The 27,041-nt window shown below is 40.1% G+C and overlaps 2 protein-coding genes across 4 annotated transcripts; one reads left to right on the forward strand and one right to left on the reverse strand.

Annotated features, from left to right (window-relative positions):
* Window positions 1–75: 75 nt before the first annotated feature.
* DNAI7 (dynein axonemal intermediate chain 7) lies at window positions 76–24,868 on the reverse strand. Of its 3 annotated transcripts, XM_064460182.1 has the most exons (15): window positions 23,838–24,868; window positions 20,385–20,466; window positions 18,782–18,873; window positions 17,445–17,546; window positions 14,290–14,427; window positions 12,182–12,328; window positions 10,882–10,985; window positions 9,146–9,425; window positions 7,254–7,356; window positions 4,632–4,798; window positions 3,568–3,712; window positions 2,529–2,743; window positions 1,697–1,864; window positions 1,367–1,480; window positions 76–399 (listed from the first exon to the last, which is right to left on the reverse strand). In XM_064460182.1, the coding sequence occupies exons 3-15, from the start codon at window positions 18,800–18,802 to the stop codon at window positions 130–132; spliced, it is 1,974 nt and encodes a 657-aa protein (XP_064316252.1). In that variant the 5' UTR covers window positions 18,803–18,873; window positions 20,385–20,466; window positions 23,838–24,868; the 3' UTR covers window positions 76–129. The 3 variants fall into 3 exon arrangements, with proteins under 3 accessions (XP_064316252.1, XP_064316246.1, XP_064316260.1); XM_064460176.1 differs by lacking the exon at window positions 23,838–24,868 and having other exon boundaries at window positions 20,385–22,558; XM_064460190.1 differs by lacking the exons at window positions 1,697–1,864; window positions 23,838–24,868 and having other exon boundaries at window positions 20,385–22,558.
* A 1,202-nt stretch (window positions 24,869–26,070) lies between these two features.
* Window positions 26,071–26,983, forward strand: ETFRF1 (electron transfer flavoprotein regulatory factor 1). Its single transcript, XM_009506898.2, has 2 exons — window positions 26,071–26,183; window positions 26,293–26,983. The coding sequence occupies exons 1-2, from the start codon at window positions 26,139–26,141 to the stop codon at window positions 26,506–26,508; spliced, it is 261 nt and encodes an 86-aa protein (XP_009505193.1). The 5' UTR covers window positions 26,071–26,138; the 3' UTR covers window positions 26,509–26,983.
* The last annotated feature ends 58 nt before the right edge of the window (window positions 26,984–27,041 follow it).

The following is a 27,041-nucleotide window of genomic DNA, read 5'->3' on the forward strand; positions in this document are numbered from 1 at the left end:
AATTAGAATGTTTGCATTTTAGTCATTGAAGCTGTTCCAATGATTTGAACAGAAAAGGATTCAAGACTTGAAGTGTAACTTTTCAGTAAAGCTTTTGATAATAAAGTTTTAAAGGGAAGTATACAGTATTTAAGAGTATGTTAAAACTCTTGTAGCAAGTAGTAGCTGATATACAACATCAATAAACAAGAAGCTAGCTGTTTCCACTTTATCAATTGCTTCTTTGCTGGCAGAGTCCTTAAGCATATGGTAGAGTGTGGAGTGAAATTCAGAATCATCTTCTAGCTCTTCTGAGAAAGCTTCACTGGTTTCAGTGATCTTGAGCTTTTGTGCTTTCTGACCATTAAACATGTAAAGAGACCAGTCTTTGACAGAATCTGCTTTAAGCTGCTCGCTTACCTATTGTGGGGAAAAAAATGCACTGTAAGATGTAGCCCATGACACTGGCAGAGTATAAACTCTAGTATGAAATTCTAAATGTTAGTATACTCATAAGTGTAATACAGAAACAAAAGCAAGGTGCTGCTTGAACCCCTCAATCAGTATTAGCTCTCTGTGCCTGAAAGACTGTATACCAGGTACTGTATCAACACCAAAATCTTCCACCTATTTTGCCTCTAAAATGCAAGGTTTGGCCACTCCAGCTGCTGCTCCTGACTCCTGTGGAGAGAAGTAGCTAAGTGCAACAGGCATAATTTGTTTTAGTTCTTGCTCCTGGGATTAAGTATTAAGCTAAATATTTCTGTGTCATGCATTTAACTTGAGAGTGGGAGAGCTTCTCAAGACTTCAACAGTATGGTATGTTCTGTATCTACAGCCACAACTGGGAGCGTTTTTGTCTGGGGGAAGTTTTAATCATGTGTGTGTTGTTCGCAGATGGGAACAAATCAATGCTTAAGTTGCTTATTCCCCCCTTTACACTAGGGAACGTATGAAACCGCATATGGACAAGAAGAAATTTCCAGATATTAATTACAAAACTTGCAGATCAGCTTGCTATTCAAAGGATCTCTACAGTAGGATACTTCACGAAAATCAGCATCTAGCGCTCCCATCCCAGCTTTGGCTGAATTTAGCTGACCTATCAGTTACAATTCCTAGCACATAAGCAAATGCCTTTGTTACTGAGATGTGTCCCATTAGAGATCTCAAATGCATGAGCTGTGAGGCAGTGGAGAAGCAGGATCTGAGGTTATACTGACACACATTGAACACTAAGTAGTCAGCCTCAAATCTTACACCTGCTGCACTGAAAGAGCAGGCAGGGGTTGAGGACAATGTTTGAGATGAGCCTAACTTAGAGAAGTTAATAGTTTATGTCTCTTTAACTGTGTTTTCTCCAGAAGCTTAGTCTAAATCTACAAACCTTGAACACTACTTGCTCTTGACCTGCCTCTAGATTCCACTTGCTCCAGGCAAAAGTGAAAGCTGATGCAACCAGTGCCATCTGTTGATAGGCCCGAACTTCTGTGAGGGGAGCCTGCAATGCAAAAGTACAAGTTAGAAAATACATATATAATTCCCTGCATTGTACAAACATAAGAATAAGTTTGCTTTAACCAGAATCCACAGACTAAGCTGGCAGAACACTTCTCCACTTGCCATCTGATTCTACACAACAGCTCTTCATACAAGAAAATGTTAAGTGAAAAATAGGTGGAAAAAACAACAGGAAAACCATTGACTGTGCGCTCACCTTCTTGTTCACAGAGACATAATTGTGAGAATATGCTTCTGGGAAAATATTCACACCAGCTTTTTTCAAAACTGCTCTTAAGCCAACTGGACTTATCCATTTTCCTGTGATGGGGGAAAGCACATCCTTCTCTTCCACCACTACTGAAGACAACATACACTGATTACCCTGTTGTACAAACCAGTGAAAGCAACTTACTGGTCATGAAAGCTACTTTCTGCTTCAGGCATCAAATATCAATGTCTTTGTTCTTCTGGATATTGCATACATTATCTACTGCTCTGGGCTGTAAACTTGCATTCATATATCCTGAAGAAAGCCAGTTTTCTGTCAGATTTCAGAAACAACACTGGTGTACTGGCCCATGGTTAAGTTTATACTGACTCTTTTAAAATTGTATCTGTTACTGAACTGATTTATATGGCAATGAGCACATGCATAATCTTGTGCAACTTGAACCTTTAGAAGGAGCAAGTAGCATTAGCAGTAGGTTGCTTGAAATGAGGGAGAGAGGAACAATTTTTAAGTCTTGAACTGGTACAACAGTCTTGAATTCAGCAAGGTAGTAGCAATAGCAGAGAACTTACCGGAACTTTGCAGAACTATCATACAGCCACTTTCTTCTGACCAGTTCACAGAAAATAACTGAAATTAAATCACTAGTACTGTTTCTTACAGTGCCTGGAAAGGAAGAGATCCTCCCTCATTTTCACTGGTGCAGAGTGAGATTCAAATCGCTCTTGTGGAAGCGTCCCAAATTTTTAATAAAGGACACTGTAATAATTCTATATTTTTTTAAATCTGTGAATGTTTAATAAAAAAATTACAGTACCTTAATTTGTATCTGAATTGTTGCAAAGACTGTAGTAACTGTAAGTAGTGCTTCATCCATACCAGCAGGTTGCAATTCCCATGCCTGATAGGGCATGTTGAGATGAGCATCCTGGAGAAGTGCTATTGTATAAAAAGTACCCATCTCAAACGTGATAAGCTTTTCTTGTGCTTCATATGTGATGTTGCTGATGCCATCGGTTCTCCATTGTTGGCCTACAAAAGGTATGCAAAATTGCAAAGATTGTAAATATGTAAAGCTTCTGCTTGTGATATGTGCTGGGGAAGAATTAGTAAAGACGTTCTAGGTTAACTGTGAGTAATAGTTAAGATAAAATATTAGGCACAAAATAAAGAAAATTTGTCGAAGGCAAACACTCCCCTCATTTTAAATCCCTTTAGCCCAATCTTGTACTTATTTTGACAGGAGAGTGTCTCCTTAATCTCACAAGAAACATACTAATGTAATTGTAATTTCTTACTTGCTATACAGTAGCCCACAAGCTCATTTTCAAGAGTTACTTCAAACTTCAAACCATTTTAATAGGTTCTAGTCTTTCATGACCTTTCTAGTCAGCAGTTTGTTGTATTTATCTAATAATGAGTACCTAATTTGTTTTTTAACATTTAATTTTCATATTTTAACTTAATACTAATACATGTAGTTAGGAGCTAATTTGGCTTAAAGTGGACTTCACGTGGCTTCACCCTAGCAAAACTTGATTTGTGGTATACAGTTGTACTACTGCCTATTAAATGGCATGTATTTTTTTCCATTCATACTAAAAAGCTACAGTAAAAAAAGCCTCAACAAGCCATCCATTATTAGATATGATGCAGAAGCAAAACAGAACCAGAAAAAAGCAAACACACCACCCCCAAAAAACCCTAAACTCTTAAATCAATTAACAGTAAAGTCCCCAAAATACTTCTGCACTCTGAATTGGCTCTTATTGTCACAGCTGATTCTGGAAACAGTCAAACTCTGGTAAAAATTCCATTTTTCAAACTTAAAATAAATTTATGTCCTAGGTTTGAACCTGCAGGATCCCATCGGGCTATCACAGGATCCTCAAAATACATCACATCGTCAGAGAGCCTAAGGGTCATCTGTACTGGTGGATGTGTGGCATCTTCAGCCTCTTCTGGGGGATACGGGTATGCCTCCAACCCAACATCGCGTACCTTTGGCAAGATGGGAAAAGGACAGATACCATTTTTATTAGAAAATGCAGTAGTGTACTGGTTTTTTTCTCCTTTGAAGTCCACCTAATCACCTGCAGAGTTTCCTAATGCACCATTTAAAATTTATTACTATTAAAGATTTGCTAATGTTGTGCATTTCTGAGTACATCATTGAAGACGGTAGAAGGTTGACTATCAATGGGCCTTTGAACCCTTCACGTGCTGTTGATGGCAGTCTTAAGGCAGCGCCACAAAACAGGCATAGTGATTTTTTAATAGCTCCACAGCTTCCATAAAACCAAGAGCACCCGTGAGGATATAATTCCACTTTGGCCACACAGTGTCAAAGGGAATGAACAAGGTTACATGTGACAGGTAATGCAGGTCTCTGGGAACAAAGCTCCTGTACCTCTTGATCTGCCCACAGGCCTGCTTTCTCAGTTTGTATGGGAATTTCACTTATTAAAGGTTTTCAGTTTCACAGTAAAAACTGTGATGTAGGTTAGTGCTGCACCAGGCTGTAGTCCTCAAATACCTTGCAGAGCCTGACACTGAATGGGAGGTAATTTTGTTGCCAGCCCTCTAAGTGTACCTTTCACATACAAAAAACTAAGAACTTCTCTCTTTGCTTTTAACTTTGGCCAAGAGCATTTTTGAGCATGACAACCTGTGCTAGGCATGCTGAGGAGCACTGGCTGAGTGCATACCTCTCTAAGTGCAGGCCGATCTGTCTCTCCCAGCTGCTCCAAAAACTGGCCAAGTGTAATTGAAAAATGATTTGAAAACTCAGTCCTTTAGTTTGCTGCCCAAGGAATCACGTATGCTGCATGTGTACAGTAGTGCCACGCTGCAGGCAGAGCTCCTCAAGGATATGACAGGGAAGAGGCCTGCATAGGGTGTAACCTCTTTCCTCCCTTACCTCCACCATGCTCCAGTCCTTGATTTGTTTGACCTGAGGTGGCAGCTGCAGTACGTCAATGTGGTACACACCACCCACCGGTACAAACTGTTGCAAATCAACAATGGTTTCATCAGTTACCGCCTCTTCTTTTTCATCCTCCTCTTCCTGCAGCAGTGGATCCTGAACTGAAAAATAACCAAACAACTTGGCACTTAAACTATGACAGTGACATTTCCCACATCTATTATTCTTCACTTTTGCGCAAAAAGCCCATGCGCTTGAAGGGCTTTACGCTCTGCAGCATTTCAGCACCATCTACTGGTGCTCCCCAAATCTCGTAACAACTAATTGAAATGTGGGGAAAGACAGACAGTGGGACAATGAAAACCACTTCTTTTTTTGGTACTAAGCTTTTCGACAGATTAAGTGCTGCTCTAACTTTATTGTCAATTCAAAATGCTTTATATAGGAATAACATTTTACTGCCAAAATAAGTCACATCAATAATCACAGAATAATTTCACGCATATACAGTACAGTAGATTCTGGACATGTTTAGTAAGATTGTATTGGTACAAAAATAAATGAGGCAAGTAAAAAGATATAGGGCACCTACAACTCATGTGCTGAAGGTGAAAGATGATATTTAGGAAGAGCAAGAGGCGTTTAACATGAAAAAATTTTTCAGGTAACAAAGATAAATTTTTTTCTACACATAATTATGCATCTATTACATAGATGTATAAGAAATTAAGTTTTAAATGTTATCAGGAGTCAATGCCATGGACAAAAATGCCTAGACATAGTTTCTTAAAAACTAAACCAAACAGAAAAAAAACCCAAGCCCAAATAAATTGCACTGGATGTTACAGAAGGAGGATGGAAGTTACCATTGACAGAGATCAAGAAAAAGTGTTCAACACTGAAAAAAAGCTACTGTAAGTGTTATGAAATTTGCTTTTAGAGCATGAGAGCATCTCAAAAGATTACAAATATATTAAAAAGTGGTTTTCAAGCTTTTTGAAAAAATTGAAAATGGTATTACTTTTGTAATGTCAGCTTTAGTTGCATTATGCAGCGGTTTTTCTGCTGTATTCACAAAACAATATAATGTCCTTTTGCAGTTACATTGAGCAAAGAATTTACAGGAAGTAAAAAAACCACTTCACTACCAGCCACAGTGGAAGCTTGCACTTTAACCTGTTTTTTAAAATAATAATACAAAAATCTTTAAGTGTTTTCTAAACAAAACTATTCATTCTCCCAAGCTAAATTAACTTCTTAACACTGGTACAATGAAGTTAAATCCAGAGAACTGCAGGAGCTCTTGGTCTTTTCCCTGTTGTTGCATTCCTGGGTTTTTTCCTCTCATCTACCTGGCTGTTTGTTTTCACTGAATTTGTGGTAACTGAGTAGCCTTTCAAACTCCATTCTGAAAAGTTACAAATCATTAGCATGCCAGTAAAAGCATAGTTTCATGAGCCTTCTCTCCTTATTAAAGCAGATAAACAAGCTTGAAGACATTCAGGTGTAATTAGTACACTTCCGTGCACATGCATTTCACCTAACACCATGGTAGGGATTTTCAAAGCAAATTCCTCCAAATGAAGCCCAAGTTCTTTATATTCTCTTGAAAACCTTGAAAAACACCTTGTTTGGGTGGTCTTTATGGTCTAGTCTAACATCTGGATGCTTGGACCGCGCTCAGCAGAAAGTGTTGTGGGGTGGGGGTTTTTTGCAATCAGGAAAAGGCTGTACAGCTTAGCTAAACTGCACTGAATAGTTTGCAGTTGCTTTATTTATTTAAGTACTACAAGAAAACACACTCCTATTAAACCAAAGGGCAACACAACACTGAAGACATTTGTAACAGCTTATGTGGGACAGAGACACAGTTTTAGTTCCTAGAATTAGACCCTCTTTTAGCAAAGTGTAGCAGCATGTATCTTGCTTTAAGCACACATTTAAGTAATACTCAGTAATACCTATACTACCTGAGTGCCTACCGTTACACGCGTTTGAATCATTTTTTTCTGAGGAAGGCAATCTCACAAGGCAGCCTGGCAGATTCATAAAGATTGTGTGTCTCACCCATAAACATGCATAACCATATGCATAATAATACACAAATGTACATAAACATAACAAAAATGGCCTCACGTTGCATCAGGGGAGGTTTAGATTGGCTATTAGGAAAAATTTCTTTACTGAAAGAGTGGTCAGGCATTGGAACAGGCTGCCCAGAGAGGTGGTGGAGTCACCATCCCTGGAGGTGTTCAAGAAACGTGGTACTTCAGGGTATGGTTTAGGAGGCATGGGGGTGTTGGGCTGACGGTTGGACTTGATGATCCTAAAAGTCTTTTCTAACCTTAATGATTCTATAATTCTATAAATATAAATAATAAAAAAAATAAGTGTGGGGACAAAATCCATTTTCCTACCTGTCCTATTTTCTCCTTGCATTTAACAATCATTAATAGAAATGCCAACAAAACTCAAGCGTTATCAGAACATCAATACATTTATAAACTTTGTTCCATTCGCATAGAGATCTATATCACAATGTTTCCATATATAAAATAAAATATTTAGAATAAGTACTTTTGTAATGCTGCACATACATAAAACCTAACCAAATACCTTGTGATGGTATGTCCAAGATTTCAGATTTCTTCTCAGTTTCCTCCTCCGTCTCATTTATATCAGCTGCGCTACTGCTCTTTTCTTGGAATGAGATAGCACTCTACAGAAAAAGCAAAAGACATTTTTTCATTAGTCAGAGACAGACACAAGAAAGAAGAGACTATCACCTCCTTCAAGGAGGCCCAAGGAGAAAGAGTACAGTCCCACTCCTCCAGCAACATTTGCACCAATCTTGCCACAGGGTCAAGGTTTTAGAAGAAATCATTTCTATCTAGCTAGCAAAACCAGTTTTCATTAAAGGTACTCTCCCATTTTGGAACCGGATATATAAATAAACATAAAATACTTACTTGATTTCCACAGCAAATTCTGCCTCGAGCTCCCCAAGTACCATACAAGCACTTAACCTTTTTAGCAGTGTCCGAACTCAAAAATTATGTTTATTCTGTCTTTACAGCAAAAAGGAGTGACACAAAAAAACCTTAAGCCACTGTTGAATCCAAAGCCGTACTGACACTCTGCCAGAACCCGCACCTGCAGTCTTAGCTGTGCCTTGCCTGTGATATTTATTCCCTTTCTCACAATTTTCTATTTTCAAAACATTATCCTAGATTTCCAGCCAAATTTGCAACCCAGATATGAATTCATCCCTGTCATAGCAGACTCCTCTGGAAGCAGGAGTAGAGAAATGGCAGCTCAGTGTACGAGCCATCCATTTGGAGACACAGGCACCTCCTGTGCCCTGTGCTGTGCCTGCCAGTGTGTGGGAAGAGCACACACCTCCTGAAAGAGGACAGAAGGGGAGGGGAAAGAAGTGTTTACACATACAAATATGGGAGAACACAAGGTAGAGCCAGACAGGAGGAGAGACTGCAGTAGCTGAGAGAAGTGGAGTCTTCATAGAGAGCAGGAAAATTCACAAAACTGGATTGAGACAACAAGAGTAAGACCTGGGAAAGAAAAAGAGAAGGAATGATATGAAGACCTTGAAGAAAGTCTGAAAAATGTAGGTGTAAACTGCCAAAAGACGAGATTTGTCATACAAAAAAGAAAAAAGGAACCAAGAAAAATGGGATTTCAGGCACTGATTCACTACAAAGCTGTTGGGGAGCGAAAAGGAAAAAGGCCAAGATCGTTGCTCCAAATGTATTAAGAAGGCATAAGCCATGATGTTTTGCAGTGATTTGTGCAAAAATTTTAGCTACAGAACCCAAGACATTTATCTGCAGGTCACAGATGATACCGAAAAGTGAAAAACCCGAACCCAGTAAGAAGAATACAAACCCAGGCAACCTCCACAGCACCTAAAGCCAGCATACTCCATTGAAGAGTGTTGATGAAGAGAATCCAGCAGCCAGAAACAGGACTGGCAAAGCTTCAGCGTACAGACACGGAGCAACCAAGTAACTGCACAGCCACAACCTGCTGAACTCTGAATCCTATTCTGCACACTGCAAATTTTCCTAACACTGGATTCCTGCAGTGATTTTTATGGGGCTGTTAGTTTCTCAGAAGCAGAATCCATTCATCTGGACATACGTCACAGATTTATGGAAATCTCTTACAACAGCACCTGACATTCCTCATGGCTTGATCCTACTCTTAAACTGCCAACCAAAAGCCAACTCACGCGTGCCAACTGCATGGCAACTGCCACACCCTGTCCAAACTTCCCTTTCTATCTTCTATACGACAATCTGGTTATTCATCCGTCCATTTCCTTGAGAAGATCTATGGCACAGTGTTAACACAAGTTGCCTTTTTCTATAAAACAATAAAGAACCTGGCGCGCTCAGGCACAGGACACATTAAAAAGCTGTTACACTGCGAGTGGGCCTCAAGAAACAGCACCACTGCAGAACACCCTTTTGTGAGATTTTTTAAATTACCTTTCTCCCATCAGAATGTGTTTCTTCTTCAGCAGGTGTGTTGGGCTCTTCTCTGGCTTTCTCTTCCTCTTCTTCTGGTTCTTCTACATTGTCTTTTGAATGCTGAGTTAACTCTGTGCTATCTAACACTTCCAATTTTGGCACGCTTTGACACTGCAGCCAAAGTGGAGATACATGGTCATAACGAGTATGCAATATGCGAACAGCAACACTGCTCACAGCCAGTGACTTTGGAAGATCAAATCCATGCTGTGTATCACAAAACATGTGACTTTTGAACCTGTAAACAACAGTTAAAAAAATAAGATTCCCTAGTAAAATTGGCAGATTATTTTTATATTTCTTCATAAGGATTCAATTTGATGTTCTACACTAGAAGTCACCTAGATTCTCTTTTGTCGCATGGCACGGCTTAAGAAATAGAGAGGGATGTCACAATACTCTTCCTGTCTTGTACTGACAGCTGTCTGTAAGCCAGTCCAGAAAAGCTGTAACTGCATTAAGGGGATCAGGAGCTGCAAAAATAACGGCCCTGATAGGATGACAATGAGGCAGAATCAGGCAGCAGCTCTTCTACACAGTACATTCCTGGTATAAAAGACTAATTTAATGGGCAAATTCCTACACAACTGAAGTCACCAGCTGCCTGTGTTACATCAGTCTCAGCATCCTCCACATAAAATTCAGAGACATATACAGACGTAAAGCTAATTTTGATAACCAACAGTATTACACAGCCACCGATCCTTATGACAGCGTAGGAAAGGGGTTAAGAGCAGGCATAGGAGGCCAACTTGCATCAAATCAAGTACCTAACTTGTGAACTTGGGTTCTTCCATCAGATATGGAAGTTTCTTGCTCACTGCAATTCCTGCCCACCCAAAACCAGAACAATTCAAACAATACTTATTTTCTGATAAGATCAGCTAGTCACACATTCTAAAAATCTCCTAGTAAAGCATAATTTCTTTTTTAATCCTTGGTTGAAAATTTTAAGTGCAAGTCTGAGCTGACCGAAAGGCTTTAACACTAACCCAAATGGGCTCTTCCTGCAGGTCAGTCTGACACTGCTCAGGACCCAGCCTTCTAGTTATCTTAGCCAAGCTTACAGCAACTGGTCCTTAGTCAAGGCAAAGTCCTTTTGGTGATTCATTTTTCATATTTGCAGAGCAGGAGTAGGAAGTCTGCTCAAAAATCTTATTTTGAAAAATATATCTGTTAAAAGGTAATCTGCTAAAAACCTTAGATTCAGAACCCACTATAAAGGTTATTTGCACTCCAGGCTCTAGAATCTTTTATCCAACACACATCCACCACAAAGCATCATTCACCGCTTTGCAAGAAACTGTAACAGCTTAGAAACTATTTTAGTGCATCAGCAAGAAATATTACTTCCAGAGGAATTTCAATTCTCTGCATGAGTTTTATTGTTTCCTTTAAAAATTGTTCTGGCAGTAACAGGGCTCTACTGTAGCATTTTAAGAAACAATATATATACACACACACATATACACATATATCCACATATATAAAACACTCCTGTCTCTTTAATAAAACTCTGATGTAACCAGCATCTTCCTTACCAAGGGCTGGTATGAAATCCAGCAGTTGGGAGCCTGTAGAATAAAAGCTATTCAACATGAAACACGTTATGAGAAACTGGTTCTTGGTGTTTACTTAACTTGGGTAGGCAAGCCCAGGCCTCATTTCAAATTAAGAATTTCAGTATGCTGTACCTTACTTTCTTCTTCAGATTGGCCCAAAGACAAAAGGTAACATTTTTATCCTTTATGACTGCCTCCATATTTCCAGTGTCAGAATCCTCACGCATATTAGCTGTCTACAAACAAAAAGCAGATTAAATCATGCTTTCTTCTTATTTATATCGTTTTTATTTACTTACATTTACACTTGAATAAATAATAAAAGACACGTAGGGATAAAAATACACCGGACCAAGCTCAGGTATGTTGTATTTATGTACTAAATCAGGCCAGTTATAAACTTAAATCTCTCTGTTAAAATTTGAACTATGTTCTTTTTCCTCCTCTGACTTAATCAATTCTGTTTGTTAGTCAAAATTCTGCCAACTATGGGATCTTACATTATCCCCTTCAATGGTACTGCCTACCTCCCTTCATCATGTGCTCTCAAAAATACTTCTCAGAACAAGTTAAAAAAGAAAAAAAAAACCCCCAAACCACAAAGGACTTAGTGAGCAATAAAGCACCGCCTAACCCACACCCACTGCACAGATTATTTTATATTTCTGTCAATATCCAACTTGTGCAATGATAATTACCTTAGGAGTTAAACCGTAAACTCAATAAAGATGATTAAGAATTTAACTTTTCTTAATTTGCAGAGGGTTTTGACTGTGAACAAACACACAACTCATTCACTATTTCCTTTACCACTTTGCCTTCTTTTGTTTCCTTTAGCAATATTCTTTTGCTAAACATACTTACATATATGATTAAAATACTTAAAGTAGCAAGTAAGATCACTACCTATACATGTAACCGAGAAAACTGATTCCCAAGTACATTTTCATTTTCTTGTTTACTCTTTACTCTTCCCAAGATCTGTTTAAAAAGTATTTTAGTCATATTAACTTGTATTAAAAAATGTGTACAAGCTAACCTTATGACCTGCTTTTCACATTTACAATTTTTTATATAGTCAGCTAACTTTAATTTAAATCACTGAGACAAAAGAGGAAACAAATTTCATACAGCGCCCCTTGTTTTCAGCATCTCCAAATCTCACCAAATGTCACAATAGTTTAATATTAAATGTCTTAATGATGAGAATTTCCACTTTAAAGCTAAGATTTGCAGGGGTTTTGAAGAAATACAAGTCCGATATCTGCTATACACATGATTTGGAAACCCAAATACTAGATCTGGAAACTGAGATACTAATCTCTGTAAAGGATTTAAGAACAAACAAAACCAACCACCACCACAAGCCGTTTGTAGCTAACCTTACGTGCATTGGGCATATTACAACTTCGAAGCAGTAAATCTTACTTACTTTAAGCAGGTGTTCTGTTGCGCCATTGTACTTCTGCTGAAGCAGATTCTGCAATTCCAGAATAGATTCCTGGTACTGGACTGTTTCTTTTTCTGTTATCTCGTTTGGTGGTGTGTCCAATAAAACAAACTGCAACTTCTCAATTAACTAGAAGACATTACATGTGGGAAAAGTACCTCTGTTTTGACACCACCCTTAATACCTGTGTGCTCTGTCATAAGAAACAAGACAAACTTCCTTCCTTTGTACCTAAACATATCTTGGTCACAGAAATAACCTTTTTCTATTATATGTCTAGAAATCGTGCTAAGCCAGCATTATCAGACAGTCAATGATGCAAAGTGCTGGAAATTCCAGGGTCAAGTGTAACTTCCTTCATTCCTCTAGTCAAATTCCTTCATTCCTTAACCTGTGGGCTGTGAAATCTTAGATTATGAAATAGATCATTTATTGAACCAGTTGTTCATATGAAGAAAGTTTTGGTCAAAAATTACTTTTAATAAAAAGCTTACAGCTTTATTTTGGAACCATATTTTCTATAGTAAAAATCTCAACTATGAAATCTTAAAAAAAAAATAATAGGAAGACATACAGAAATTACATTTTAATTCTCAGAACAATCCTTAGCATGACATTTGGAACTCTATCATTACATTGCTGTCTTCCACTGCATGCTAATATCTTAACATCTAAATGCTTATACAGAACTCAGAAATTCCTAGCTGGCCCAAGTGACCTGCAGCACTGAGACGAAGGGAGGATCAGGTGACATTTTATGCCTCCCTTCAGACTTGCCAGACTCTTTATCCTCTTAGCCTGTGGAATCTCAGCGCCACTGCTCGTTGAAGGTGTGGCAAAGCAGCAGCAGTACTGCAACTATTACTGCCTTTTTCGTATTGCACCTTTAACACAGTCTGCCTCAATAGTGAGGTGGTCCGTGCCAACACTGAGCTGCTGACCTACCTGATCTTACAGTGTGGAGTGTTTAACAGTTTGCTCTAAAAACATGTAGGACAGGAAGGAGATGCTCAAGTATTTAGACCAAAGGAAGACAATCTTTTTGACGTCACCTTGCATTTCCAGCAGGGGCGAAACAAATATGCCTATCTTCTAGTATCACATAATACACTACTGAGCACACAGGACACGGGAGTATATGTTTACAGGGCCTAAAATAGCTGTAACTGCTTCAGTGTTGGATGGGAAACATACAGCAGGGGGGAGGAGGTGTGTTTGTGGGAAAGACATGACAGCAGGGAGAAGAGTGGCGAGAAGGATTGGAAGCGGGCAACTGCCCGGTTTTTGCTTGGGTTGCAGTGTAGAAGAGAAAGGGAGCAGTTATCCGCTGAAATTATTGGCAAGGACCAGCACATTCTCCACTGGCTCAGAAAAAAGTAGTATGCAGAAAGTGAAAGTTGCAGCACCCAGCAAGCATCGCAAGGTAGGAAATCTAACACTTGGAACCAAACCAGCCCAACGAAACTTGTATTATGCGTGCAACTTTCAGCCCCAGTTTCTGGAAGACCCCATTTAACTTTCTGAAAAACATGATAAAGTTAGCATAAATGAAAATAAAATCCTTCATTTTCAGAGCAGCCACAAATTGCTTAAAATTGTCTCACAAAACATCAATGGTTGGTGGCCTGTATTTTGGGAATCCCTGCTCCTACACAATCTTTACTGGCTGTTAAATGTTACATAGTAAGGCTGTGCACTGAAGCATCTGTAAATGACATGAGCTTATATGTTCTGGCACAAGGCTGCTTACAATGTACATAGGGAAGATGGATGTTGGAATACTGGAGTTCACTGTAGAAACATTACAGACAAATCCCTTAAATGCACTGCATATTTAAAGTCAATAGTCCTCTTCTTTAGAGTTAACAATAGACCTGTAATTAAAAAAATGTAAAAACTGAAGAAAAACTACTGTTTTTTGAAGGTTTTAGCCAATTTCAGTCATTTGTCCGGCAGAAAAAACAAAACAAAACCAAACAAAAACACACCACCAACAACAAAGCCAAACAAAAAAAAAAAGGAAGGGGGAGGGGGATATTAAGGATATGTTCTGGTAAGTTTGACCTGAAAAATACCATTTTAACACTTACATTTAGCACCTGTTCTCCCTTCTGCATCACAAGTTGAATGTCCTCATTTTGATCTTCACGCCATAAGCTCATGAAAGTATTTATCTCCTGCAGTACAGTCGGGTCAGGACTTCCATCACAACTGAGGTAATGTTCCCACTACAGAAAATGTTCAAAGAAAAGTAGATATGGCATGTGGTACAAATGACTATCATTATTGCAAGAAAAAGGAGGATTCTGAAAGACAAATATATGGTAGTGATACATTCACACCTGCATCTAAGCAGGACTGTAACACCACCTGGCTTACCACTATGTCAGGAAAAAAAAATGGTTTACTTTGATATTAATGTGTTGAGACACTTCTGCCCACCTAACATTTGCTGTTTATACTTATTCATTTATCAGTGGTTTCTGTTCTGCTAGGTACAGCTTGCATGTCTAATAAATTCAGTACCTGCCACAAATGAGGGGCTGAAAGAATAGATTACTGAGAACATAAATGAGGAACTGGTACAGGTGGAAGAGGCAGATGGTTCTCAAGCCAGATACTGCCAACAAAACTGAAAATTCCTACACTGGCAATAAAGCTGCTTTACAGCCTTCTACTCCAACATGTTTATTCCTCCTTTCTCTGACCCTGAAGGAGGTTTCATCTTCCTTACCAGCACCAATTCAGCTGTTACAAAAACCTCTGGTAGGAATGTGAAATCCTAGGGTTTGGGTTGTTTTTTTAAATAATTTTATTTTCAAATCAATTAATGGTCATTCTTATAGGTGGGGGAAGTAAAAAGAATCTGCGACAGGCTACAACCCACTTAACTCTACACAAAGCTAACATTGACTCGTGGGATCAGTTTATCACTGATAATGTAATTTTCTTCATCCATAGAGTAAGATACTAAGGAAACATTGCCTCCCTGTTTACTGTGAGGTTTAATAACGCAATGTTAGCGAAGATTGCATTACAATGTAAAATGGATCTTTTAAAGCAAAAGCACTTGTATAACTGCATTCCCAACGACTTCCATAACCATTTCCACTGACTTCAGAAACAGCAATAATAGGTGACTGCTCAGTGCACTGGAAACTTCTGTATGAAAGACTGATGAGTCTCCCATAATTAAAACATCTGATCTCTCTTTTTTTTTTTTTTTACATCTTTGCACTTAAAAGAGAGCTTCAGTTTCATCATCAGGAAAGCACATCCTTAAGAATAATAGCACTTGTTCTTTGAGAGAAAGGATACATTTCATGAAAATTTGTAAGCATATCTATTAATTGAAATTGTTCAGAAATGGATGTGGAAACTCAGCATTTGGTATTTTATATTTCTTTTGCCCTAAATATTCTTAACAACACACTAATATAAACTCTAGTATTTCCCAAAATCTACCAATATTTTACTTGAAGATTTATTTTTAAAATAACAGTTCTATTCTGACATTACTTCTCAAAACAAAACAATTCCTATGTTTCTCCTTCCAAGAAATGCTCTCCAGACACATCCATGAACAACTACCCCCTTTGAAAATTACTGACAGATTCTCTTGTCCACAAGGATAATAAAGACAGAGCTTGTCATCAACTGAAAAAGGTAATAAATAAAATAAATAAATAAATTTAAAAGTAAATAAAAAATAAAAGGCAATAAATAAAAATAACTCTAAAATAAATAAAAATAATTTAAAAATAAAATATTAAAAATAATCCAAAGATGTCAAGACGTAACTGTGAAGTTATCATGCTGCACCCTCGTGGCAGCAAACGCTAAGGGCGCACAGGAGGAGTGTAACCAGCGTGCCTAGGACTGACTGTTCCCTCTGCAGGGCTCCCGAGGCCACATCTGGGGTGCTTTATCCGGTTTTGGGTGCCTCGACACAAGAGAAAGAGTGGTAAATTGGAGAGCCCAGAGGAAGGACATTAAGATGTAGGGCTATGGAGAAAATGACACATGAGGAAAGGCTGAGCTTTGTTTGTCTGGAGAGGACTAACAAAGCTAAGGGAGGCGCTAATTGCCATCTACCAGTACCTAGAGGGGGGTTTTAGAGAAGACAGAGGCAAACTTTCCTCAGAGGTGCACAGGGATGATGTGTCATGACAATTAGGCAATGATCACAAGCTGTAACAAGGGAAATGCCAATTGGATTTAAAGAAAAATTGTTACAATGAGAGTGGCAGAGCTGCCTAAAAGGTTGCTCAGAGGTACTGTTGTATCCCCATCCTTAGAAATTTTCAAAACCCAACTGAGCACCTTGATCTACCTTCAGAGTTTGCCCTACTTTGTGCAGCAGGTTGAGCTATATTTATTTCACAAGTCCCTTCTAATGTGATTTATCCTATGATTCTGAATTCATTCTGCAGATTCTTTACAAAGGAATAAACAATATACAAGACAGAGAAAATCCTTGTGTCCACAAGTCTATTTAACTTTACCTGGAACCAAACTGACCAACTCTCATACCAGACTGTTACTGAATGATGTTTATGCAAGATGGATTCACAAGAGTGAAATGTTCTACTAGTGTATTTCCATACCTTACTGTTTAAAACTTAACTTTACAGGCATATAGTACTATAGGGTGATGATTCAACTGCCATGTACAACACCCTAAACTGCAGACATTAAGTCTTAGCTGCATTTTAACTTATTTCCAGCCCTGATATCTGACCCAGATTTGTACTATGTCTTTCAAAGTTTTGGCCAGCCTCTCTCTGAATGACGACCTGTTGTATCCAAGGAACCACTGGAACAAAAGTTGTCAAATGTCTGAAATTCTACAAAAGTATTTTTAAACCCTGGTAGAGCTATTTTTATGGAATATTTAAAAGTAGAATGAACTAAACAAATACGAAAGGAAGGACAAATAGCAGAACATCTGAAACTGCAATTCCTCTTGACAGCTGAGGCAAGCTGCGGGGCCCTAACACTTTGATCAGACAGACGGGCTTCTCTTTGCCCATGTTTCTTCCCTGTGTAGACCAAAGTGGAGATGATAGGTGAGAGTGAGGATAGCCAGTTACTACCTTGAGATGGAACTTGAAATGCAGTCATAGCACACACCTAGAGTTCAAGAAACAGAAGCATTCCCGGATCCTGTAATGGAGACATAGCCTAAAGCCTCTTCATTGTCGAACCTCTACAACACAGGGCAGGCTTTGGAAAGAAAGCGTACCTTTGCATGGGCCCTATAATCTGTTTTCCATTGCTGTGCAGACAAAAACTTCTGTTCCAGTGAATGAAGCTCTGCTAGTTCAGATTCCCTTCGTTCCTGATCCTGTTTATACATGTATATACATACACACATCAAACAGAAGAGTTAAATATTTCGTTTCCTACTTAAAATTATTTTATATGAAAGAAAAAATTTAGGATATTTGAATGAGTTACCACTTAAACAAACCCAAACACTGATAACTTGCTTTTTTATGAAACATTTCATTGAGAAGACTGCAGCAGTTTGCAATATGTTATTGTCATCACATTAGTTGCTGAGCCATATGATAAACATGTCATGTCATATGATTTTTAACCTCTCATTTGAACAGTTTCCGTATCATCATCCTGGAACTACCTCTAATGAGAGCTGATGAAAAATGCAAGCATCTGTTGGAAAAGTGTGTGCAAGATGATTGTTTTCTTCCTTACAATTTCTATTATTTTAAATTTATCTCCTCTCAGGGCAGGGGGTGGGGGGGGGAAATACGCTGTGAAGGACAGGAGGCATAGGCAAAGTGCCTTTTTTCTTGGGGAAAATAAATAAATTATTGTAAATCTCCTTTTTTTTTCTTTTAAACACAAAAATATTTAGATATTACCAATCAGTTTTTGTTCTGAATTCCCGTCTTCTTAGGGAAAAAACCATACATATTCAAATACACACACACACACATATATATGTGCACACACACAAATCAATGCATTGGTCCTAATATGTGACCGCTTCTAGAATTTATACCAAAATTTTCATGCCACAACTGTACCAAATGTAATTATGTGGAACACAAAAAATATATGCAATTGAAAGTATAGTAGGAATGGAAAAAAGGAGTATTTATTCAAACTGGAGTATCACATACCCCAAAAGTTAATGTATTTAACCACAGCATCTTCATGTATCAAAAACAGGCAAGACTGTCTTGTCTCAGAGAATTTTTCTGAATCAAAGCAACACTAAGCCAAGTATTGGCTTAGTGAAAGAATAGTACAGAAAAAATTTAGTACCATTTTTCTTCACTTTAAATGTATTGTGTTTTATTTGATTACTAATCCAGCTCACTACCTTCTCAGCTTGTGGGAACCTATACAAGAGCACTTTTCAGTGATTTGGCTAGATTTTTCATTATTCATTTTAATTTAGTGATGCTAGAAAATTTCCTCTACGTTGTTCCCAACACTAAGGACATAGGAAATTCCTTTCCATTCTCACACTAAATTCGTAGTTTTACAGACTGTGTCACAAGTTTAGAAATAGGATTAGAATTTTTCAGTAATTATTGAGTATGAACTAACTTTTGCCTCAAGCTTTTCCATCTGCTCTTGTTCAATTCTCTCCTTCTCAAGTCTCGCTGCTTCTTCTTGTTGAACCTGCAATCGGGCTTCCTCTGAAGATTGGGAGATATCAATGGTATAATTATATTTTGCTTAATAAAACCAAACAAATTATTTTGTTATTAGTTGTAATGACAAAACAACCATAATAATGAGCAACACCGAAGCGTGTCTTATATTGTGCAGAAATGTTCCAAATGAGCCAAATTACTTTGAATCATAGTACAAAGACACACTATCTATGGCACTACCCCTATCAGCCTGTGGCAATATGAGTGGAGACAAGGATTAGCAAGTCATCTTTTTCCCCTCAGAAGCAGCAGCAGGAGTGCCCTCTCCCTTTATCTACAGCTTGAACAGGCCCAGGTTCTTAATCCAATGTCTATGGTGAAACTGCCTGAGCAGTTCAGTCCCAGGTTAGTCTTCTCCTTTCCTACAACCTTTGGTGGGTACCTCAAGCTTATAGTTACTTCTTCACTAAAATCCTCTTCAGGATCAGTTACTCCTGGATCAGTTTTAGCTTTTCTTTGCTGCCACAGGGACTAGAAAATCAGAGAGGATGTGAAAACTAAAATTGATTTTGATCTCTAAACCCTCATCTTAACCTAGCACAACCTATGCATCACTCCAGATGTTCCCAAACAGTGGCTTGAACGTCACTGCTTACATGAAAATCACTTCAAATATATCTGTGTTGCACAGAGGCAAGAACAACTGCAGTTCCCAAGTCTGCCTGTATTCGCCTGTGCCATTACCCCCACCCACAGAGGTTACTAGTGATTAGTTGTCACTTACTATTACTAGCAGTCATAGCATGCCCAAACCCCCACCAGGATGGATTAATAGCAGAAAGACAAGAGCTGGATCTGATGTTCAGACAGGGGTATCGGGGTGTGATACTCAACTGCAGACGCAGTTAGATGGTGAGGACAGGTAAGTCATGCCACTGGGATTTCATTTTAAGGGAAGTAGTGACATACAATAGAAAGACCTCAGAGAAGTGGGTGGAGAATCAGTCACTCAATAGGGACAGGAGAACTAAGCCCAAGCAAACTGCACTTTAATCTATCTTAGTTTGTAGTCACCTTATCTGCTACCCCTTTGAAACACCAGCTAGCCCCCTGCCAACAGAAGTATTCTTTTGGCCTTCTTTGGAAAAAGTCCTTTTCAGAGAATTTCTCTTGTCTAGTGATAACTAGGCTTGAACTGGGCGTGGGGAAGAAAACAACAAAACACTGCATTTCTAATTTGCTGAGAATATTTCAAAAGGTAATGGAAAGAGAGGTAAAAAAAATATAATTCTTCCAGCCACCCTCCTTCCCAAGTTCCTAACGATGGCAGAAGTAACTAAAGAGAAGAGTATTGCTCTAATAGGAAAGTGAGATGTGGGAGGTGGTAACTAGTGACACAGAACTTGGCCCACACAAGAAAAGAGGGATGAATCACCTTTATTTGTCAGAGATAGATATTGGTGCACGCATAGTTTGGGGAATTACTTTCTGTCCATTTATTTAAAATAACTGATTTGTGCCATCGCATTCTCTGTAAATGAAGTGCACAGTACCTTCCTCTTTCAGCCTCCTTTCTTCTTCTTCCTTCTGTAACCTCAGTTGTTCAGCTTTGCTAACTTTCTTTTTGCCACCAGACTTATTGTTTGCAATAAAGTAAAAGAAAAAAAAGTCAATATTACTTTAATATGTTTTTGAGAGGTATTCACCCACCATAACTTTGCCCTTCTAATCTGATCCTGAATTAAGATTTTAGACTCCCTATGCAGTCAGTGGAGCCTCCAGTATGGCAACCCACACCCTGGACTCAATTTTCTTCCCATTTTCACAATGCAATGTATACTTTTACAATCAATATATTACTCTATGCCAGATGCTCCTGAACACAGCCACAATAGAAGAATATTAAAACCTCTTACTTTAATGTAGAAATTGAATCTGCTAAGAAAGTGGATGTTACAACCTCAGTCGTTTTAGGAAATACTGGGAAATGTATTTTGGGACACAGGCAAGCCTGGCATTTAGAAGCATCTAATTCACAAGACAACTAACAAAGAGTTCTCTTTTCTGTCAAATATTAACTGCAGCTCAAGACCGTTAACTGTTTAACCCTCTAGACTAACTATATTTTAAATTTGGGTTTCTCAGAAATTATCTTCCTAATCAATTCTTTGCCATCTGGATATACATTTTAAAAAAATAAAAGACAAGGTAAGTATCATGCAAAACCTACTGTCACGTAACAGATTAACACTTATTTTTAGCCTGTAATTCATAGATTCCTCACTGATGACACACACAAAAATTTGATAATTGGAGCTGTGCACATGAAGCCATGTTGCCTTCAAGAGACTTGAACATCTAGGACATTCAAAGTATAGTTCTCGTTGGATTTGAAGACGTTTGCTAATGGCCTCTCACTTTTCACCTCACCAGCAAAACAAAAGATTCTTGGATGGGTTTTAATTTTTTATTATAATTTTGTTTGGGTTTTGTGTTTTTCTGTTTATGGTTTTTGTGTCGATGCAGTCTTGGGATATTTAATCAAACATGTAAGATCAGCGCTGTCACTAGAAAACGGCACTTAAGGACACGCAAGAGGAAAACACTGATTTCCTGTTAATGCAGTAGCAAACGTAGCCTACGGCTGCAACCCTCGCCAAGAGCATAGTGACTAAGGACTAAGTTATCCTTGTTCAGTTTTACTCAGTGTTTACACAGGTAACACTGCCATTGCATTGCACGCATAACGAACTTGCAGTCAATGTGCCTTGACCTCGTCTGGGGTTGATGGAATGATACCAGGGATGAGTGCTGTTCCTGAGGGCAGCCGCTGCAAAGAAAAGGCCTCAATACAAGAGATTTAAAAAAAAAAAAGGGGGGGGGGCACATAGGGAGGAAGATAGACCAGGAGGTAAATCAAAACAAGTTTGCAGAGCTGGTGAAGAGGCTGATTTTGTACTGAACTGCAAAATTAATTCACAGCCAACATTATTGTTTATGAGTGGGACAGATAAGGCTATTTTTTTTTAACACATTGAGAAAATAAACCACAATATTCTGCATAGGCTCCAGTATATGGTGAAAACAAAGTGACAGCAGCCTAAACTAAGGTTGAAAGAAAAGTACGATGACAAAAGACAAGTTGTCAAGGAAGACAAATGACTTGCATTTGGTAGTGTATCTATGTACGGGCTGAACAATGGTATTCTGCCACTGACACACACAAACGAAAGAGAATTAAATTAAATCGCATGTTTACTTTTTTAAAAACAGAGAAAACATGGAATGTAGAAGGTTTCAGAGTGTGAGGCAATGTGAGAAGAGGAGACACATCCTCTACCTAGGCATCTAACCTGGATGTTGCATGTCAGAGAGCTGAATCCCAAGTCCCTATGCCATCATGGGCAAGAGGCAAGGGCTTAGAAGGATTCAGTCTGATAAGGTAAAATGGCTAAAACAGTATGAGTTTCATCCACAGTGTCAGAAACAGAATATAACTGGACGGTATCTCAATGTAAATAAGCACTAAGGATCAAAGCCATCTGTTAGGAATCCAGTCCTCCTCTTCCGCAGAGGAACAGCTACAGAATGGTACCAAACCAGCGCAGTAGCACAGTGTCCATCTTGCAGATGTGTAAATAAGGCAATAAAGAGGTCCAACAAAGCTGACAGGGAGAGGCAACAAAAGAGGACTTAAGTCCAGACAGTTGCAAATGAACACGATGGTATTATGAATCCCTCCCACCCACTCCACCCCAGTATTCCTAATAATTCGGTAAATATTGTTACAAGTAATCCAATTGATAGGGAACTTAGAAATAATCAAGGAGAACCTTTGTCATTCGTCACACAAAAAGTGTGTTACAAATACTGTTATTTCACATTTTGTTTCTGACTAATATACTTTCAGATATAAAGAACTGCTTGGAAATCTATTTACTTTGCACTACTTTGCGTGGCAATAAATACATACATCAATGTAACTTCGAATACAAAAGTCATCACGAAGCTTGAACAAAAACAATGCTGAACATTTAGTGCCACCAACAAATGCACACCCACCAGAGTTAGCATGCATCTTATCACATTTGTTACCAGAGCATTTATTTGCGAAATTCTCCTAGAAGAGAGCCAGTAAAAACCACAGCTCTACCCGTTAAGATTTCAAGGAAGAATCTGTTCCTTCCAGTTTTTTAAAAAAAATATCGTTGATTACTTTTTTCCAGTGAAAATGGAAAATCTAATTGTTTCAATTACTTATAATCACTTTTTAGTCAACTTCTTTTCACATACTTATGACTTAACATAGTACTGACAAATTTGAGATGCACAGTTCTCCAAGGAATACATTTGAATGTGTTCTTTTCTGAAGGAGGGGTGGATAATTTCTTTATCACTGAATTAAGAATAGTCCACAGACGAGAATTTATGAAATCCAGATTCCTGTGGACTTCTGTCTGTCATGAACATGAACATGATGGGCGGGGGGGCCCATCATGTTCTGTGTCCAGCTGGCAGCTCAAAGCCAGGATGCCGGCTCTCTGCCTGGACATGCGCTGCCAAGCAAAACACACAGCAGCTGCGCTCGCCACCTTCTCTCTAGTAGTCCTGCAGGAACATGGCTCAGCCTCCTTGCAAAAGGCACATAACCTTAGTGTCCTGGAGATGCCTGTTCCTCTTTCAGATACGACTGAGCCTGACCAACTGGCTCAGAAGAGAGACAGATTAAAAAACAAAAAAACCCCACCTTTTTCCTTTAAAAAAGAACATCTGCATACAATTACAGTGTCACAGCGCCTCTATTATGACAAAACCTCTTAAATATAAGTTTTGTAGACATTAAGTCCAGAAGTAGCTGATGCTTACTTTAATTTCAGTATGAAGTGCTTTGTAATTTTACTCATATAATTTCCAAAATAACAGAACTGTCCCGGCACACTCTCTAAATGAACACTGCAAGGGTCAAAATGCCGTACGTGAACTGGAATGTATTTCTGTGTACTTACCTTTTTTTTCTTTTTTGGAGCCTAGAAGATCAGGGAGGAAAAAAAAGAAAGGAAAGTGAGCATCAGAGAATAGGGTATCGAGTATGAAGGAATAATAAGAAAATACAAGTATTCTGTTAGAAATAGGATAAGATTAACTACTGAAAAACTATAATGACGGTAATTTCAATACTGCAGAAAATTAGCCAGTAGCACATGACTCCAGACCACTGTAATTTATCGGGCTAGATTACACTTAATGTTACGGAAGTATAGCTGCTTATTCCCACTGTTAAAAAATTAATGGGCATCAAATATGTAATTTAATCCGAGACTTAATTTTGCCAAAAAATGTTTTTGGTGTTTTCTGAACTCATCATCTGATACTGTGTGCCACTCCTAATAACACTAAATTACATCACACGGCGACCTGGAAGAACACAGAGACATCACCGGGTCTTTTGTCATTCGTGGGGAAACTGCGCAGGAAGCAAAGAAACGTGATTAGCAGACGACGAGAGGAAATAAGAACAGGTTCCAGAAAGCCAAACGTCCCTCAACAAATCCCTCATTCGATCACCGAACGATTACCGTTTCCATGCAGCTTCTACGTATCGCCCTGTGAATCGGCGTGACTTCGGCGTGACTAGTTACCCACGCGAGCACTTTCCTCGCGGGGCAGAGAAGGGGGAAGCAGGCGAAGCAGCCGAGAACGCAGCGAAGTTTGGGGCGTTAGAGCGACTCTGACGACAAGGTTTTCGTTACCTCCACGCTGGGCGTCACGCCAAGCAGCCGTACCGCAAACCGCAGCACAAGACACGAGATCGGGGGGTTGCCGAAAAGCTAACGCGCCCTTCAGGTGGTTTTTCAAAGCCTTAAATCTTTTTCTCACGTACCGGTCCCTCAGCAGCCCACCCGGAACACGTCAGGCCGACCCTTCCCCCCTTCCCCCCACCTACTCAGCGCCTCAAGGCGCCTGGTACCGCTGCTCCTGCCTTCCGGCCTTCACCCGCGGGAGCCCAAAGCCCTGCGGCTACACCGGCACCGGCAAACCGCCCCGGCCCACCGCCCGCGCCCGGGCACAGGCCTCTGCCACCCACCCGCCCGCCCGCAGCAGCGGCGGCACCAGCGGCAGCTCGGTCACTCGGCCAGGGCAGCGGGGGCCCGGCCGGGCCGTGGTGCGGGACCCCGGCACAAATAGCCGTAACGAGGAGACGCCCCGAAGACGGGGAAAAGGAACCACCGCCGCCGCCGCCTCCCCGGTCTCACCATGGCGCCGCCGCGTTGCCTTGGCGACCAGCCCCGCTTCCCGCCTCCTCCCCGCCGCCAATCGCGTCCTCCCTCCCTCCCTCCCACCGCCCCGCCCCGCCCCGCCCCGCCCCGCCCCTTGGCGCGGCCGGGCGAAGGGCGGTGTCTCGCGTTACGGCTTTGCCGTAAAGCGGCGCTAGCGGGGCTTGCGGCGCGACGTGGAGCTGGTGAGGCGCTGACCTTCCCCTTCTACCCCCGCCTCGCCGGGCCCGGCCGGGCAGGGTCCGGTCCCGTCCCGTCCCGTCCCGTCGGTTCGGGGGTCGTCGTGTGCGACCGCGGGAGCGCCAGCGGTACAGGGCAGGGCGCCCCGCGGGCCGAGCCGGGCGAGGCGGCAGCCCCGGCCCCGCCGGGCCTCCCGGGGGCGGCCGGTTCCCCCAGCGCCGCCCCCGCTGCTTCCCCTGACAAAAATAAAAACCGGGTCACTTCGTTACTAACTTTTTTTTTTTATTTGGTTACCTCATGTTCTGGCAGTATGGGCCGGCCTCGATTCGTGACGCGCTTAAACGGTTTCAAAAAAAGCACAGTTTACGAGCGCGAAAGTTGGAGGAACTCCTACAGTTCTGTCCTCATCTATATGTATATATTTGCCCCTGTGCGTACGTAGATATCAATGTTTCCTCAGCAGGCGACAGCCAAAGCAGAAAACCGCCAGCCCGTGAGAGCAGCCATTGAGCAGCACAGAGACAAGTGCTGGAGCAGCCCGGGGGCCCCGGAGGCTTCTCGGTTTATGCTTGAGGTTGAGATGAAGGCAGGGGGAAGAGAAGGAGAAGCTAAGTGGAAACAAAAACTAAAAGCAGCCAAAAAGCAGAAGAGACGGGGAGTAGAGCCAGAAAGTAAGAGAGTTGGAGCAAGCAGGGCTCAGTAAGATAAAGGGGTCTGGTTAGAAACTGTGCAGGTCCCAGGGAGGATGAGGCTGGGGTTCACCGACTCCTGCAGAAGGCTAATGTCAAACTGGTTATTCTTCAGGTAAAAAAAAAAATCAGACGAGAATAGAGAGTTCACTGAAATGGGAGGATGGCCAATTCTTTAAGAGGTGAAGTGTTGAATCTGTACAAAAATGTAAGTGTCTTAAGTGCTGCGAGCACTTTCCTTAAATAGACAAAACCCTTTCACTGCACACTCAATCTATTAAGAAAAAAATAAATCATCTTTTTTTTTTTTTTTCAAGCTGCTGTACCTTGGAAGGGAGTATCCCAAAGGAGCAGACTACTTTAGAAGCCGTTTGAAAGCAGCTTTTCTAAAAAACAAAGATGTGAAAGATCCTGAAAAAATTAAGCAACTAATTGCACGAGGAGAATTTGTTATAAAAGAGTTGGAGGCTTTGTACTTTCTCAGAAAATACAGAGCTCTGAAACAGCGCTACTACAGTGACGACAATAAGTAACCGGTGGTAATGACCCTGCCTGTAACAATACAAATCCATAAAAATAAACAATAAAAGAGCTGTAACCTCAGAAGAAATGAAACGTAAATCCTTCCAACCCATCTAGAGTACAGCTTAGGACCTTGCTTCCCCGTAAGCACGCGCATGAAGGATTTGGGGTTTGTATTACATGGGTAATAGGTTTTTCTCAACTACTTTTGACCTCCTTCAACTAAAACTGCATGTACAAAATCAATTTTGCAGGAAGTAGTGGTAAATGCTGCTGTTCTCTTTCACTTCGATATGCATCTTGGAACAGATAGCTACGCTTGTATTTACCCGAGCGCCGTGTGTTTGAAGGCTGACTCAAGACACTGCTTCTCTTGGTACCTAGAAGATTAATCTGGTTTTATGTGTCTTCTCCATTTTATGATTCATTTCTAGCATAAATGAGCAACTTCTCAGAAGTAAAATAAATTCTTAAAGATTTTAACTACATCTGCTGAATGTGCAAGAGTCACGTTGGCAGGCTGGCGGAGGCGTGCTCTTACTGT

This window comes from Phalacrocorax carbo, chromosome 1 (genome assembly GCF_963921805.1).
Source record: "Phalacrocorax carbo chromosome 1, bPhaCar2.1, whole genome shotgun sequence".
Taxonomy (NCBI): Eukaryota; Metazoa; Chordata; class Aves; order Suliformes; family Phalacrocoracidae; genus Phalacrocorax; species Phalacrocorax carbo.